The sequence below is a fragment of the Mastomys coucha genome, unplaced genomic scaffold (assembly GCF_008632895.1).
Source record: "Mastomys coucha isolate ucsf_1 unplaced genomic scaffold, UCSF_Mcou_1 pScaffold23, whole genome shotgun sequence".
Classification (NCBI taxonomy): Eukaryota; Metazoa; Chordata; class Mammalia; order Rodentia; family Muridae; genus Mastomys; species Mastomys coucha.
Genome location: NW_022196906.1, coordinates 113,964,381 through 113,977,237, shown reverse-complemented (window position 1 = coordinate 113,977,237; position 12,857 = coordinate 113,964,381). Strand labels below are relative to the sequence as shown.

At 47.1% G+C, this 12,857-nt stretch overlaps 1 protein-coding gene across 6 annotated transcripts in view; it reads right to left on the bottom strand.

The window, feature by feature from the left end:
* Window positions 1-7,263, bottom strand: part of Wdr48 (WD repeat domain 48) — a 44,544-nt gene extending 37,281 nt beyond the window's left edge. For 2 of the 6 annotated variants that reach the window (XR_004111968.1, XM_031346250.1), the window contains exon 1: window positions 6,801-6,998. Coding sequence is in view for 5 of the 6 variants with exons in the window: in XM_031346250.1 (XP_031202110.1) it covers window positions 6,801-6,893 (93 nt within the window). In the remaining variant the exon portion in view is untranslated. Of the gene's footprint in view, window positions 1-6,800; window positions 7,000-7,157 lie in introns of those variants that run through there. The other 4 variants (XM_031346252.1, XM_031346253.1, XM_031346254.1 and 1 more) reach the window with 3 other exon arrangements.
* Window positions 7,264-12,857: the final 5,594 nt, after the last annotated feature.

The following is a 12,857-nucleotide window of genomic DNA, read 5'->3' as shown; positions in this document are numbered from 1 at the left end:
CCCCCCACAGGGGCCTGGTGTGGAGCCCCAGTTCCTGCTGTGAGATACCCAGGACACTATAACCCCCCACAGGGGCCTGGTGTAGAGCCCCAGTTCCTGCTGTGAGATATCCAGGACACTATAACCCCCCCACAGGGGCCTGGTGCAGAGCCCCAGTTCCTGCTGTGAGATATCCAGGACACTATAACCCCCCAAGGTTTTTAGCCACGAACAAATGCTAGTCTTGTGTGTTGGCCTCCACTGTTCTCTGTCAGTCCATGGAAGAGGAAGCAACAACCCCTGAATCAAGATAAGTGGGAACTATCCCAATAAACTCATTGTGGTTATTGAAAAAAAGATGTCTAGACACAGAAAGACAGAAGCAAACAAACCCAGAACTTATTATGTGATTAGGTTTTATTTTAATTGCGGGTATATGTGTGCATTTGTGCATGTGTGTACTCCTACTGAGGCCAGAAGAGGCTGCCAGAAGCAGGAGTTACAGGTGGTTGTGCACTGCCTGACACGGGTCCCAGGAACCAAGGGGAGTCCTCTGTGAGAGCAGTGTGCACTGAGCTGCTGAGCCACCTCCCAGTCCTGGGATTTTATACTCTAAAAAATTACTAAGTACGTATGCACCAGTTGCTAGGTACAATTTTAAATTTTTTTTGTTTTTTGTTTTTGTTTTCTCTAGACAGGGTTTCTCTGTGTATCCCTGGCTGTCCTGGAACTCATTCTGTAGACCAGGCTGGCCTTGAACTCAGAAATCCACCTGCCTCTGCCTCCCAAGTGCTGGGACTAAAGGCGTGCGCCACCACCACCTGGCTGCCAGGTACAATTTTAAATGTAGAGGACTGTGGGTAGAAAAAGTCCTCCTGGGGTAGTGTTCTAGAGAAAGAGCTTAAATGGAAGGAAGAGCAAGCCAAGAGAAACATGGGCAGATGCACCTAAGCAAACAGTTCTTCCTTGTAACTTCACTGTGACAGTTGCAACGCAGAGCTGGGAACTCATGACTATTCTCAAAGCCTGCAAAAAGGGGCAGGCACAATGTGAGCTTTGTAAGGTATCAGGAAGCCAGGCCTTTAGTAAGAAACACAGATTTGTAAGAGCTAATTAAAGGGATTCAGACAGGAGAAAAGAGGGTAGCCCCACCAACAAGCCACAGTGCAACCCTGTCTGACTCAGTTACGTGGGAATCTACACATCCTCAGGGTCAGTGGTAGTCACTGCAGAGACAGCGAGAGATCTCTTTCTCTGACCACTTAAAATTACTTTTGTGATTTGCATATGAAGTAATGGCTTTCTTTAACCCAACTTCATCTCCTTATTGTCACCTCTTCAAGGAAACCAGACAGAGCTTCCATCATAGTTGTTACAAATGACTGCACATGTAGGCCTAAGGCACTCCCTGCCTCCCTTTGTAAAGGTTGAAGTCCAGGCTGGGCTCTAGCGTACCCGCTGCAAAGGGCCTCACAGGCTCAAACTGACCAGTCGCCAGGTCTGTGCTCTTCCGTAGAGACTAGAAAAGAGCATGCTTCCAAGCTCACTGCAGCTGCTGGTCAATTCAGTTCCTGTGACTGGGACTATAGTCCTTCTTTCACAACTGCCTGTCAGTCAAAGTTCTGTCTGTGCTCCTAACAACTGCCTGCTCTTAAAAAAAAATGATTTACTTTATGTGTGAGTACACTGCAGCGGTCTTCAGACACACCAGAAGGGCATCAGATCCATTACAGATGGTGGTGAGCCACCATGTGGTTGCTGGAGATTGAACTCAGAACCTCCAGAAAAGCAGTCAGTACTCTTAACCACTAAGCCATCTCACCAGCCCAGCTGCCTGCATTCTTTCTCATGCTTTCCCCATGGCAGCCACTTCTGCACACCACCACAACACAATAATTTTCATATAAAAATGGCTGTGGGTATCTTACAGAATAAAAACAAAACTCACTTTTACAAAAGAGAGGACCAGACAAGATAGTGCCTGCCTTTATACCCAGCTCTTGGGAGACAGGAGGATTTCTAGGCCAGTCTGGTCTACAGTGAGCTCTAAGACAGGGTGTGTAGAGAGACCGAGTTTTAAAAAAACAAAGCAGGCTGGGCGGTGGTGGCGCACCCTTTTAGTCCCAGCACTTGGGAGGCAGAGGCAGGTGGATTTCTGAGTTCAAGGCCAGCCTGGTCTACAGAGTGAGTTCCAGGACAGCCAGGGCTACACTCGAAAAACCAAAAACCAAAACACATAAAAAAACAAAGCAAACAAAAGAGGGAAGGGGGTGGGGCTGGTGTGCATAGGCACTTGGTACCAAACCTGAAGACCTGAGTTCTGGACCTACATGGTGGAAGGAGAGAACCAACTCCTACAAGCGTGTCTCCAAATGACTCCCCATACCCCCAAGAGAAACTTCAAAGCATTCTAACCCCACAAAGAACATGGGGCAAACTCAGGCTCTTCAAGGCAAAACACTAATTCCTTCTTATCTGGGTATCTAAAAGACATCAGAATGAGAGCACCTCCAAAACCAATGACCTCCATGTTTCCGGTCGTCAGCTCACGACTGCACTGCTCTTCAGGATTTTACCATCTGTGGCTTACTCTTCTCAAACTGTGGCTGACTGAGAGCATGCAGACACTGAGGATGAAGGGGTTGCAGGGTGTGATGTGGTTCCTAAGTTCAGAATCTACCACTTTACTGTTCCTCAAGTCACCTACACTTTACTACAGGACATGAAGGCCTCCCCCATCTGGCCTGCAGCCACCTCTCTGACTGCATCTACTACTCCTTTCTCTAACCCAGGTCTCTTCTCTGCTACACAAACAGACCACACTGTACCTCAGGACATTTGCATCGGATATTCTCATTGGAATGTTCTCAATCTAGATGGCTTTGTGATTGTCGCCAAAGCCTTTCAAGTCACTTTCTCAAGCAAGGACTTCTCTGCCCAGAACAAAAATTCCACTTCTGCTTAGCAAGGTGGCACAGGCCCTCAAGCCCAGCATGTGGGAGGCAGAGGCGGGCCAGACTCTGTTTCAGGCCAGGCAGGGCTACATACTGAGTCTAGTCTCAAACCACCATCACCATCACTTCTGCTTCTTCTACTGCCAACTACGATCAGTTTTTTAACCTTTAGTCTATTTGCTGTTTGAAAGAATGATATAATTACATAGCACAAACCTACTGTACATACATTTCAGTTCACACTGTCGACATACATTCATTTGATTCATCTTATCCTCTTACATCTTTCTCTTGAAACTTTAGGCATGTGTGTCACTGTCTAGTTTTTTGTTTTTTTTTGTTTTGTTGTTGTTGTTTTTTCAAGACAGGGTTTCTCTGTGTAGCCCTGGCTGTCCTGGAACTCACTCTGTAGACCAGGCTGGTCTTGAACTCAGAAATCCACCTGCCTCTTCCTCCCAAGTGCTGGGATTAAAGGTGTGTGCCACTACTGCCCGGCTGTCTAGTTGTTTTTATCTTTTATATATATATTCACTTAAGATAACATTTACAGTGAAGCATACCATAGATACTTGTGACAAATCAGTTCACCAGTACAATACAAACGCTTACAGAGACAGAACATCATCACACCCTACAAAGTTCCCTTCTCTTCCTCAGATAACCTAACTCTATAATTTTGTCACCACACTATCCTGTTAACAGGGGCATACAGCTCCTGAGCAAGGCTACTTCCAGATAGCCAGTCAGTCTAGTCCAGTCCAGGAAAACAAAATACAACCATTATCCCACACCTATCCCTCCTGTCCTGTCCCGTAAGCTATGACTTTCTATTGGCCACTCTATTTCAGCTGGTTCTTAAGCAGTGTTTTAGGGCTGGAGAAATGGCTAGGGGTAGAAGCTTCACTTGTCCTGCATGCAGAAGCATGAGGCCGAGCTCCCAGAAACCATGCAACACCAGGTGAGGCAGCACACGTCTGGAATCCCAGTGCTACTGTAGTATGATGGGAGGTGGGGATGGCAGAGGGAAGCTCATGCCCTGGTAAGAGGGAACATGACAACGGCCAGCAGAGGTTACTCTGATCTCATGTGTGCTGTGGTACACCCAAGTCTACATTCACATACACGGACGGACACACTAACTCCTTAGGATACACTCTAGTTTGCCTTCTTCTAAACCAGGGATTAACAACAAGTACCTAAAGGACAAACCTAGCCTAAACCTTGTTTCTGTGAACTAGTCTTACTGGATAATTGCTAAGTAACCCACTAGATGAATATATTTTGTTTGACAACTACATAGAAATTTCCAAAGATGGGTATTTAGTATTTTGTTTCCCACAATAGCAATATCTCTACAGTAAATATTTTAGATAAGTAGAGACAGATTACAGACATACATGTGATTTTGTAGAAAATTTCTTTTAAAGATAAGGGTCTTACTATGTAGCCCTAGGTGACCTAGGATGCAGTGTGGACATCAGGCCTGCCTCTGCTTCCTGAGTACTAGCATTAAAGGAGGGTGCCACTGTGAAAGGCTAGAACACATTTTTGAAGTAAGGAATTGTGGGCTTAGGGACTGCCTTTAAGTTTGGCAAAGCAAGACACAAAGTGGTAAATGCTATGGCTCTGTTCAAAGTAAAAAGTCACGCCAGGTGGCAAGCTGGTGAAGCACAGGCACAGCTTTCAACCACTGTCAATTCTGCCCTTAAAGGAAACTTTGATCTAGAGAGGTTTTGGTTGTTACGGCTCTGGAGGTACTATTACATCTAGTGGGCAGAAGTCAGGGGATCCTAAACAACTTAAAACACACAGAGCAGGACCCTCACCTCCTGCAGGGCAGACTTGAGTTACTCTACCGTGTAAAGAGTGAGTGACGCGGACACGACACAGTCGCTGTTCTTGTGACAGTGAAGGAACTACAATTTACAGTTCTGTACCATGTGTGGGTTCTTCTTGCAATGCGCACGTGTCATTCTAGCTGTGGAATAGGAGATGAAATCAGTCTCCAAGGGTTCTAACACTGCTCTGCATCTACTGGACAAATTCTGAACATTCTCTTTAGCAGGCTAATTTCAGCTCTTGATATGAAACAGTGTCTAATCACAATTGGTTTGCTGTTGAACAAAGGGCTAAACACCAAATTCTAGCTCCATTCTCTTGCCACCTAAGTATGGAATTAGCTCCTCCCTTGGTCTATACGCACCGGCCGACATCTAGCCTATTTAAACACTTCTTTTTTGGCACCTGATGTGATTCATTCTCTTCTCCACTCTTCTCTGTTGTATGTGTTATCTTAAAAAAATTTTTTTTTTTAAAGATGCTAAGGACAAGGGCCTTGTGAAAGGTAGGCACTACACTGCTCTACACTGGGTGTATTCCCCTAGAGTCAAAGGATAACTTGAAGCCATTTCTCAGTCTACTTTGTGGGTCCCAGAAATCAAAGTCAACTCCTCAGGCTTGGTAGCAAGCACATTCCTTCCCTAGTCATCTTGCAGCCCGAGGGTGTCTTTTAAGTCTTTACCCCCAAACTGATAACCTCTACTCTATCAAGAGCCACCGACCATCCTAGTGTGTGGAACACAACTAAGTTACAACCTAGTTGGAATTGGCATTCTCACCCCTGGCCTGGAGGCTGGGGCTACTTCAGTGCCATGAAGAATGCCCTTTAAAAGAAAAGCAGCACCTACTCAGGGGAGCTAAGGGATTTTTACATTCTTGTCACTTCACTCATCCTTTAAAATGTTTATTATCTGTGAGTGAGCAAGAATGTGTGGTTTACCAGCAGGGATATAAGCACACACAGACGTGTGTACGTGCATGTGGAGGCTAGAGGTTGACCTGGGTGCCTTCCCTCATGCTCACTCTCCTCCTGGTTATTTTCATGGGACTTGGAGCTTTTCTGATCAGCAGGACTAGATACCCATCAAGCTTCAGGCACACTCCAGTTTCTGCCTCCCTAGAGCTGAGATTCCAAGTGCCAACCAACATGCCAGGCTTCTTTTCAAGTGAGGGGATAGAAATGTTTAAGTGGGGACAGAAATTCAGATCCTCATGTTTGCACAACAGGCCTTCTACCAGACTGACCGTCTCCCAGCCATCCCAATTTTAACCATTTAACAACCATCTAGTGAGCACACAAGGCCAACAAACAGAAATCACTAGTATAAAGAGGATACTTATTCAGAAAATGTCACAGCTTTACAGCCTTATGCTGGGGTTACTCACCTTTGGCCCTCACTTCTGAACACTGAGTTCAATCTGGGGAGTGTTTACTGCTTGCTAACCCTTCCAGTCTCTTCTCCTCTTTGCGGCCAGTCCACGTTTAATGACTGAATGCATTTTTTTTTTTTTTTGAGTCGGTGTGTCTCATGTAGCCCAGACTGACTGATCTCAAACTTGGTAGGTACTGGAGGATGATCTTGAATTTCTGACTCCCCTGTCTTCACCATAGAAACCCACAAACACACAGCAGTGCTAGAAGTACAGCCAAGTACTAACCAGGCCTGGTTTTATGTGGTGCAGGGGGTTTGAACCTTGCTCAGGAGAGGAAGGACTCTGCTAAATGAGCTCCATCGCCAGCACAAAAGGCAGCAAGCAAACCTCAAACGTGCACCAAACCAGCGCGATTTGGGGAAACCCAAAACACCCACGGTGCAGGTTAGCGGAACTCATCACTGGAGATTCCGACGTCGGGGGGATTAGGACTAAAAAGGAAGACTGGAAGATGCATAGTGAGGACCGTGGAGGGCGGTGGCAAAGCCTACTGTGAAGGAAGGGGAACTGTCAATTCCTCCAGCGCAGAGCTCCCACGTGCGACCCGGCACCGCCACGCCCCCGCAAGGCCCCTCGCTTCCCGGCCTCACCCACCCGCGGGCGACGCGCGGCCTCCGCCGCCCGGTTGCGGCTGTTCCGGAGGAAGGCGGCCGAGAGCAGAGGCAGGTGAGCGGGCAGCAGGCCCATGGCGCCGCCGCAGGCCCGGTGTTCCGGGACGGCGGTTCCCCAGGACGACGGTTCCTCAGGACCGCTCGCGAGGCCCGCGCGCCCAGTCCGCCCGCCACCACCTCAGGCCGTTGGCGTCCCGGCCCCACCCCTCGCGCCGCTGCGCCCCGCCCCGCCATCCTCCGGCCGTCGAACCCCGCCGGTCGCGGCCCGAGGCTTCTGCCCGCCCGCGGGGGTGCCACCCGACGGCGGCGTTGCCAAGGGCGCGGAGCCGGGCCGCCATACCTGCACTTTCCTCCGCCCGGCTGTGTTCTGCCGGTGATGGGCCGCCATCTTGCATGTTGACACTCCTACGTCACTTCCGGGAGCGTCGAAGGACCGGCGGATGTCCCGCCCTATTCTTTGGTTGGGCGTAGGCTTTCCGGGCCGGTGGCTAGGGGAAGCGCTAGCGGAGAAATAGCCGAGTGTGGGCGGTGACGCTAATGGAGCCGGAGCTGAGGGGCCCGTTCTCGTCGGCCTCGGTGTGGCTGAGCCCCAGGGCCGCCCCAGCGCCTTCAGGCCGAGGGAAGCGCTCCAGAGAGTTGCACCCCAGCCACTGAAGCCAGTGCTTAACCTAAGCTGGACTACGTCTCTAACTCCTTATGTATAGATTTTTAAAATAATAATAATAATAAAGAAAATGTTGTTATTTAGTTATTTGAGGCATGGTCTCGCTGTGTAGTCCTGGCTGGCCTCAAACTCCTGTGGAGGTCAGAGGACAACTTGTGGTAGTCAGTCCTCTTCCACCGTGTGGGCCTTGAGATGCTAACTCAGGCTTGGTATCAGGCACCTTTATTTACCCAGTGAGTCATCTCACCTGCCCCCTCAGGATTTTATCCAAGATTACAGACTTGTGCCTGTACAGCTGGTAGTATGGATCTTAGGATGTTAAGTGAGATAATGCTATCTTGAAGACAATACATTTCAAGTGATCGTTTTGGCAACAATATGACCAAAGTCTTACAACCCCTATGGAAACCCACAGCCTTTGTAAACTAAAAAGTACAAAGGAGCTGGAGAGATGGCTGAGAAGTTAAGAGCACTTGCAGAGGACCTGGCTTTGGCTCCCAGCATCCACCTGGGAGCTCATGAGCTGCTAGAAACTCCAGTCCCACAGCTCCCTTCTGGCCTCTGCGAGTACTGCATGAAGGTGGCACACCCACACACGCAGGCAGAACACGCATAAAATAGAAGTGAATCAAAAATACAGAATTTCGAATAAAGATACACTTGCAAGGATGGAAAATGATTCCCCCAGAAGACGTGTGTTATTAAATGAAAATCTCAATACCAGGCATGGGATAGTTTCCTATGTTATGGTTAGGGAAGCCCCAGGGACCCCTGAAACAATACAGGCTATAGCTGTTGCTCTTGGTTGCCCACCAAAACTAAGTAGTAAGACACTATTGCTGAAGACGCTGTGTACTTTGGTAGCTGGACATAGAGACATCAAGGTGGAACTGACCCCAAAACTTCTCTCTGATGACTATCTTTCATAGCAGCTGAAGGTGCTAGGGAGGAAAAGCATCCATGGTATGCCAGCAGACAACCTTGCCAGGCAAGATGTGCTGCTGTGGACTAGTGGGGTGACAGTTATGAGGGTAACCAACTACTTTTGGGTTTGAGGCCTGTTCTGGAAGGAATTCAAGCCTGGTATTGTAAACCTGGTCCTGTAATCTCATAGCTCGGGGCATCATGGCCACAGGGAGGAACCTATTTCTGTTGTTTTGCTAAATTCCATGTTACCAAACTTCTTTCTAGAAATTTATGTGTATATCCATAAATCTGCACTGTCCTCAGCCACGGCCAGAGGCACTTTTTGTAGTGAGCAACAGTTGATGCAGAGACTTAAAATGCCAAGAATAAGTGACTGTTGAGTGCTCTGGCCTAATATCAACCTCACCCTAAGTCTCAGGGAACTTTTTTTAAAAAATTATGTATTTTATGTAAGGAAGTATACTGTAGCTGTCTTCAGACATATCAGAAGAGGGCATCAGATCCCATTACAGATGGTTGTGAGCCACCACGTGGCTGCTGGGAATTGAACTCAGGACCTCTGGAAGAGCAGTCAGTGCTCTTAACCGCTGAGCCATCTCTCCAGCCCCTTGGAGAACTCTTAAAAAACAAAAACAAAAACAAACAAAAAAAATGTTAGAAAGGGTGTAAGAGCTGGGGGGTGGGCAGAGCCTATGGAATGCTGTCTTTTGGAATGGAATGGTCATTGCACCATGAACTGGTGAATGCCACCATGGTTATCTGCATATCTGTAAACGTTCCAACATGCAGCACTGAATGAACTCTGTGGGCTCAACACCGAAAGGAGAGGATATGGGGGTAAGATGTATCGAGGGTTCCAAGAGGAGTTGGGGAAGGACATAGGGGTTTCTGGAGGGAGTAGGAGGGGTTCCTTGGGGTTATAGAAGAGCTGAGTTGGAGGGGTGCATTGATCAAGGTGTATTGTTTACACATATGAAATTACCTAAGGGTAAACGAAAGACACTACATTAAAATGGTCAGATAGTGTTTAGCATGCTTGACATTTACTGCCTCTCAAAATGAAATTGGGCTGGTGATGTAGCTCAGTGGTAAGTGGTTTGTGTGCTCTGGACTCAGGTTCATAATAAATAAACACACAGTAAAATAAAAGCACAAAACCACACAGAACCTTGGTTTCCAGCAATGACTCTCTATTCGTGATTACTGTGTAGTTTGGGTATTTAGAAAATGGTGTGGTGGGGAGCTGGAGAGACGGCACAGAGGTTAGCAGCACTGGCTCCTCTTCCAGAGGACGGGGTTTAGTTCCTAGCACCCTCATGGCAGCTCATAGTTGTCTATAACTTCAGTCCCTGGGGGTCTAACACCCTCTTCTGGCATGCTCAGTTACTGCACGTGTGTGATTTAACACATACATGCAGGCAGAATACACTAAAAGGGGGGAAATTATGTGGTGGTTTCAATGAGCAGTGTCCCCATAGCCTCAGGTATTTGAACACTTGGTCCTGGTTGGCAGTACTGTTAGAGGAAATGGTGTGTGGCCTTGCTGAAATGTTGCCAACATCATATGATCCCTGCCATGAAGGGCTCCTTGTTGGCTGGAACCATAAACAAAAATAACTTCTTCCAGAACAGAAAAGAAACTAACACTGGTGGGCTTTGTTTTGTTTGAGTAGCACCTCACCTCAGTACCCATTTAGCCAATTAATTTAATAGAAGCTCATCCCAGCTGTCTATCAGGTTCACAGAGAATCAATACTGTATAATTTCCTTACAACACAGCCTTCTAGTAAGTAAGGTGTAATGTTGTATGATAGGCTGTGAGATGCTTGCACTGGAGAGTGATGTACAGGCCGGGCAGTGGTGGCGCACGAACGCCTTTAATCCCAGCACTTGAGAGGCAGAGGCAGGTGGATTTCTGAGTTCGTGGCCAGCCTGGACTACAGAGTGAGTTTCACGACAGCCAGGGCTACACAGAGAAATCCTGTCTCAAAAACCCAAACCCAAAACCAAACAAAGCAAGTTGTACAAGCAATTTCAGTAATGTAGTGTGAATCCAGATTTGAGACTTCAGAGTTTCTGATTGTGTGAGATAAAATTCATACCCACTACAATTTGGTTTTTGATTAGCATTTCTGGAAGCTTCGGCCAGTTCAACTTCTGTACACTACATAAAAGGCACATTTGTGGTATTGCTTTAATTTGACTTAACTCATTTTGTTTGTGTGTGTATGTATGAATCACGCGTGTGTGGGTGTCCAAGCATGGCAGAAGAGAATGCCTGCCTTACTCAGAGTGCTATTGCTGTGAGGAGACACCATGACCAAGGCATCTCTAACAGCAAGTATTTAATTGGGGCTGGCTCAGAGTTTCAGAGGTTTAGTCCATTATCATCATGGCAGGGAACATGGTGGCATACAAGCAGACATGGTGCTGGAGAAGGAGCTGAGAGTTCTACATCCAGATACTCAGGCAGCAGGAAGAGAGAACCTCTGGGCCTGCCTCGAGCATTTGAAAACCCAAAGCTTACCTACACTGACACACTTCCTCCAACAAGACCACACCGACTAATCTAAATAGTGCCACTCCCTATGACCAAGGATTCACATATATGAGCCGATGGGGGCCATTTTTATTCAAACCATCACAATGATTGACCTGATCCCCCGGAGGTGGAGCTATTGGCAGTTGTGAGCTGCCTATCATGGGTGCTGAGTCCTGGTCCTCTGCAAGAACAGCCAAAGCTTTTAATCACGGAGACACCTCTCCATCCTTCTGAAACTTCATTTGGATTTCTATTTTGCCCACTTGGTAAGTGCTGGGCCCCAGCCCTGCACTCTCTATGGAAGCTGGTTCTTCTACAGAAAGTCTAAGAGGGGGCTGGGGAAGCTTATGGCAGACATTGTATGATGTTTCATGTTGTCGGAGAGACCTCTTGTAAAGGCTGTCTTGGAAATTTCCCTTCCAAGTGAAAAGAAGTCACAGTTTATCAGGTAGCTCATTTCTGAACATGTTGAGGAAGGAAATAGCCTCCTGTGCCTGTCTACGTGGGAGCGTTAGCAGCACAAGGCATTTCCAGGCCTAGACATGCTCAGCCCAGCTTCTCCACTAGAGGGCGGTAGAGATCCACTACACTGACCTTTTCCACTGGAGGGCGGTAGAGATCCACTACACTGCCCTTTTCCACTGGAGGGCAGTAGAGGTCCATTACACTGCCCGGATTTTGGATCTCACTGGCTGGTTGTGACCCACCTTAGAATGTTTGATAATTATTCCTCCCCTGATGAAAGTCGCAATTAGAGTACCTCTACAAGAAACATTTTCTTCTGTAAAAATGACATAATAATTATGACGACAGGCTGTGTGAGAATAAAACACAGCTTGAGTGTTTGTGAGATTAGTGGGCCCCGTAGCTATGGATTCAGTCTACCCCAGATTAACAGTGTCAGAAAAAGAGATTACTCCTTTGCCAAATTATTTGTTAAGCCAATTTTTGTCTTGTTTTCAAGACAGGGTTTCTCTGTGTAGCCCTGGCTCTCCAGGAACTCACTCTATAGACCAGGCTGGCTTCAAATTCAGAGATCCGCCTGCCTCTGCCTCCCAAGTGCTGGGATTAAAGGTGTGTGCCACCACCAACTGGCAAATGGAACAGTTTTAACCTAGCGTTTACACTTTGTTAGAATGCTCTAGGAGTAACCTAGAGATGGTTTAGAGTGTATGGATGTTGTGCACCCGTCCCATGGAAATTCCATACTGTTTTTTACATCTCAGAATTTTGGTACCCAAGAGTCTTGAAACTAGTCACCATGGATACGAGGGATAACTTGATAATTTACCAAGTAACCAAAATGAAAACAATATGATAAGTATGCTGCAAATGTTCCTTCCTTCCTTCCTTCCTTTCTTTCTTTTTCTTTTTTTCTTTTCTTTTCTTTTCTTTTTTTTTTTTTTTTTTTTTTTTTTTTGGTTTTTCGAGACAGGGTTTCTCTGTGTAAGGCTCTGGCTGTCCTGGAACTCATTCTGTAGACCAGGCTGGCCTCAAACTCAGAAATCCACCTGCCTCTGCCTCCCAAGTGCTGGGATTAAAGTCATGTGCCACCACCACCCAGCCAAATGTTCCTTTCTTGGCACTCTGGTTTTTACACAGGACTTGAATGGGCTGAGGATTTCTGGGGTTTAGTACCCAAAAGTGTCTTGAGTATGAGTTTTACCCCACATACTTGAATGTGTCCCAGTAGGTGCCCCATCAGGTTATTAAAATAAAGTGTAATTCTGGACCATCAAGACAGCTTAGCAGGTGAAGGCACTTGCTACCAAGCCTGATGGCCAGAAGTCATGGTGGAAGGAAAGGAGTGACTCCTCCAAGTTGTCCTGATGACCAGAAGTCATGGTGGAAGGAAAGGAGTGACTCCTCCAAGTTGTCCTGATGGCCAGAAGTCATGGTGGAAGGAA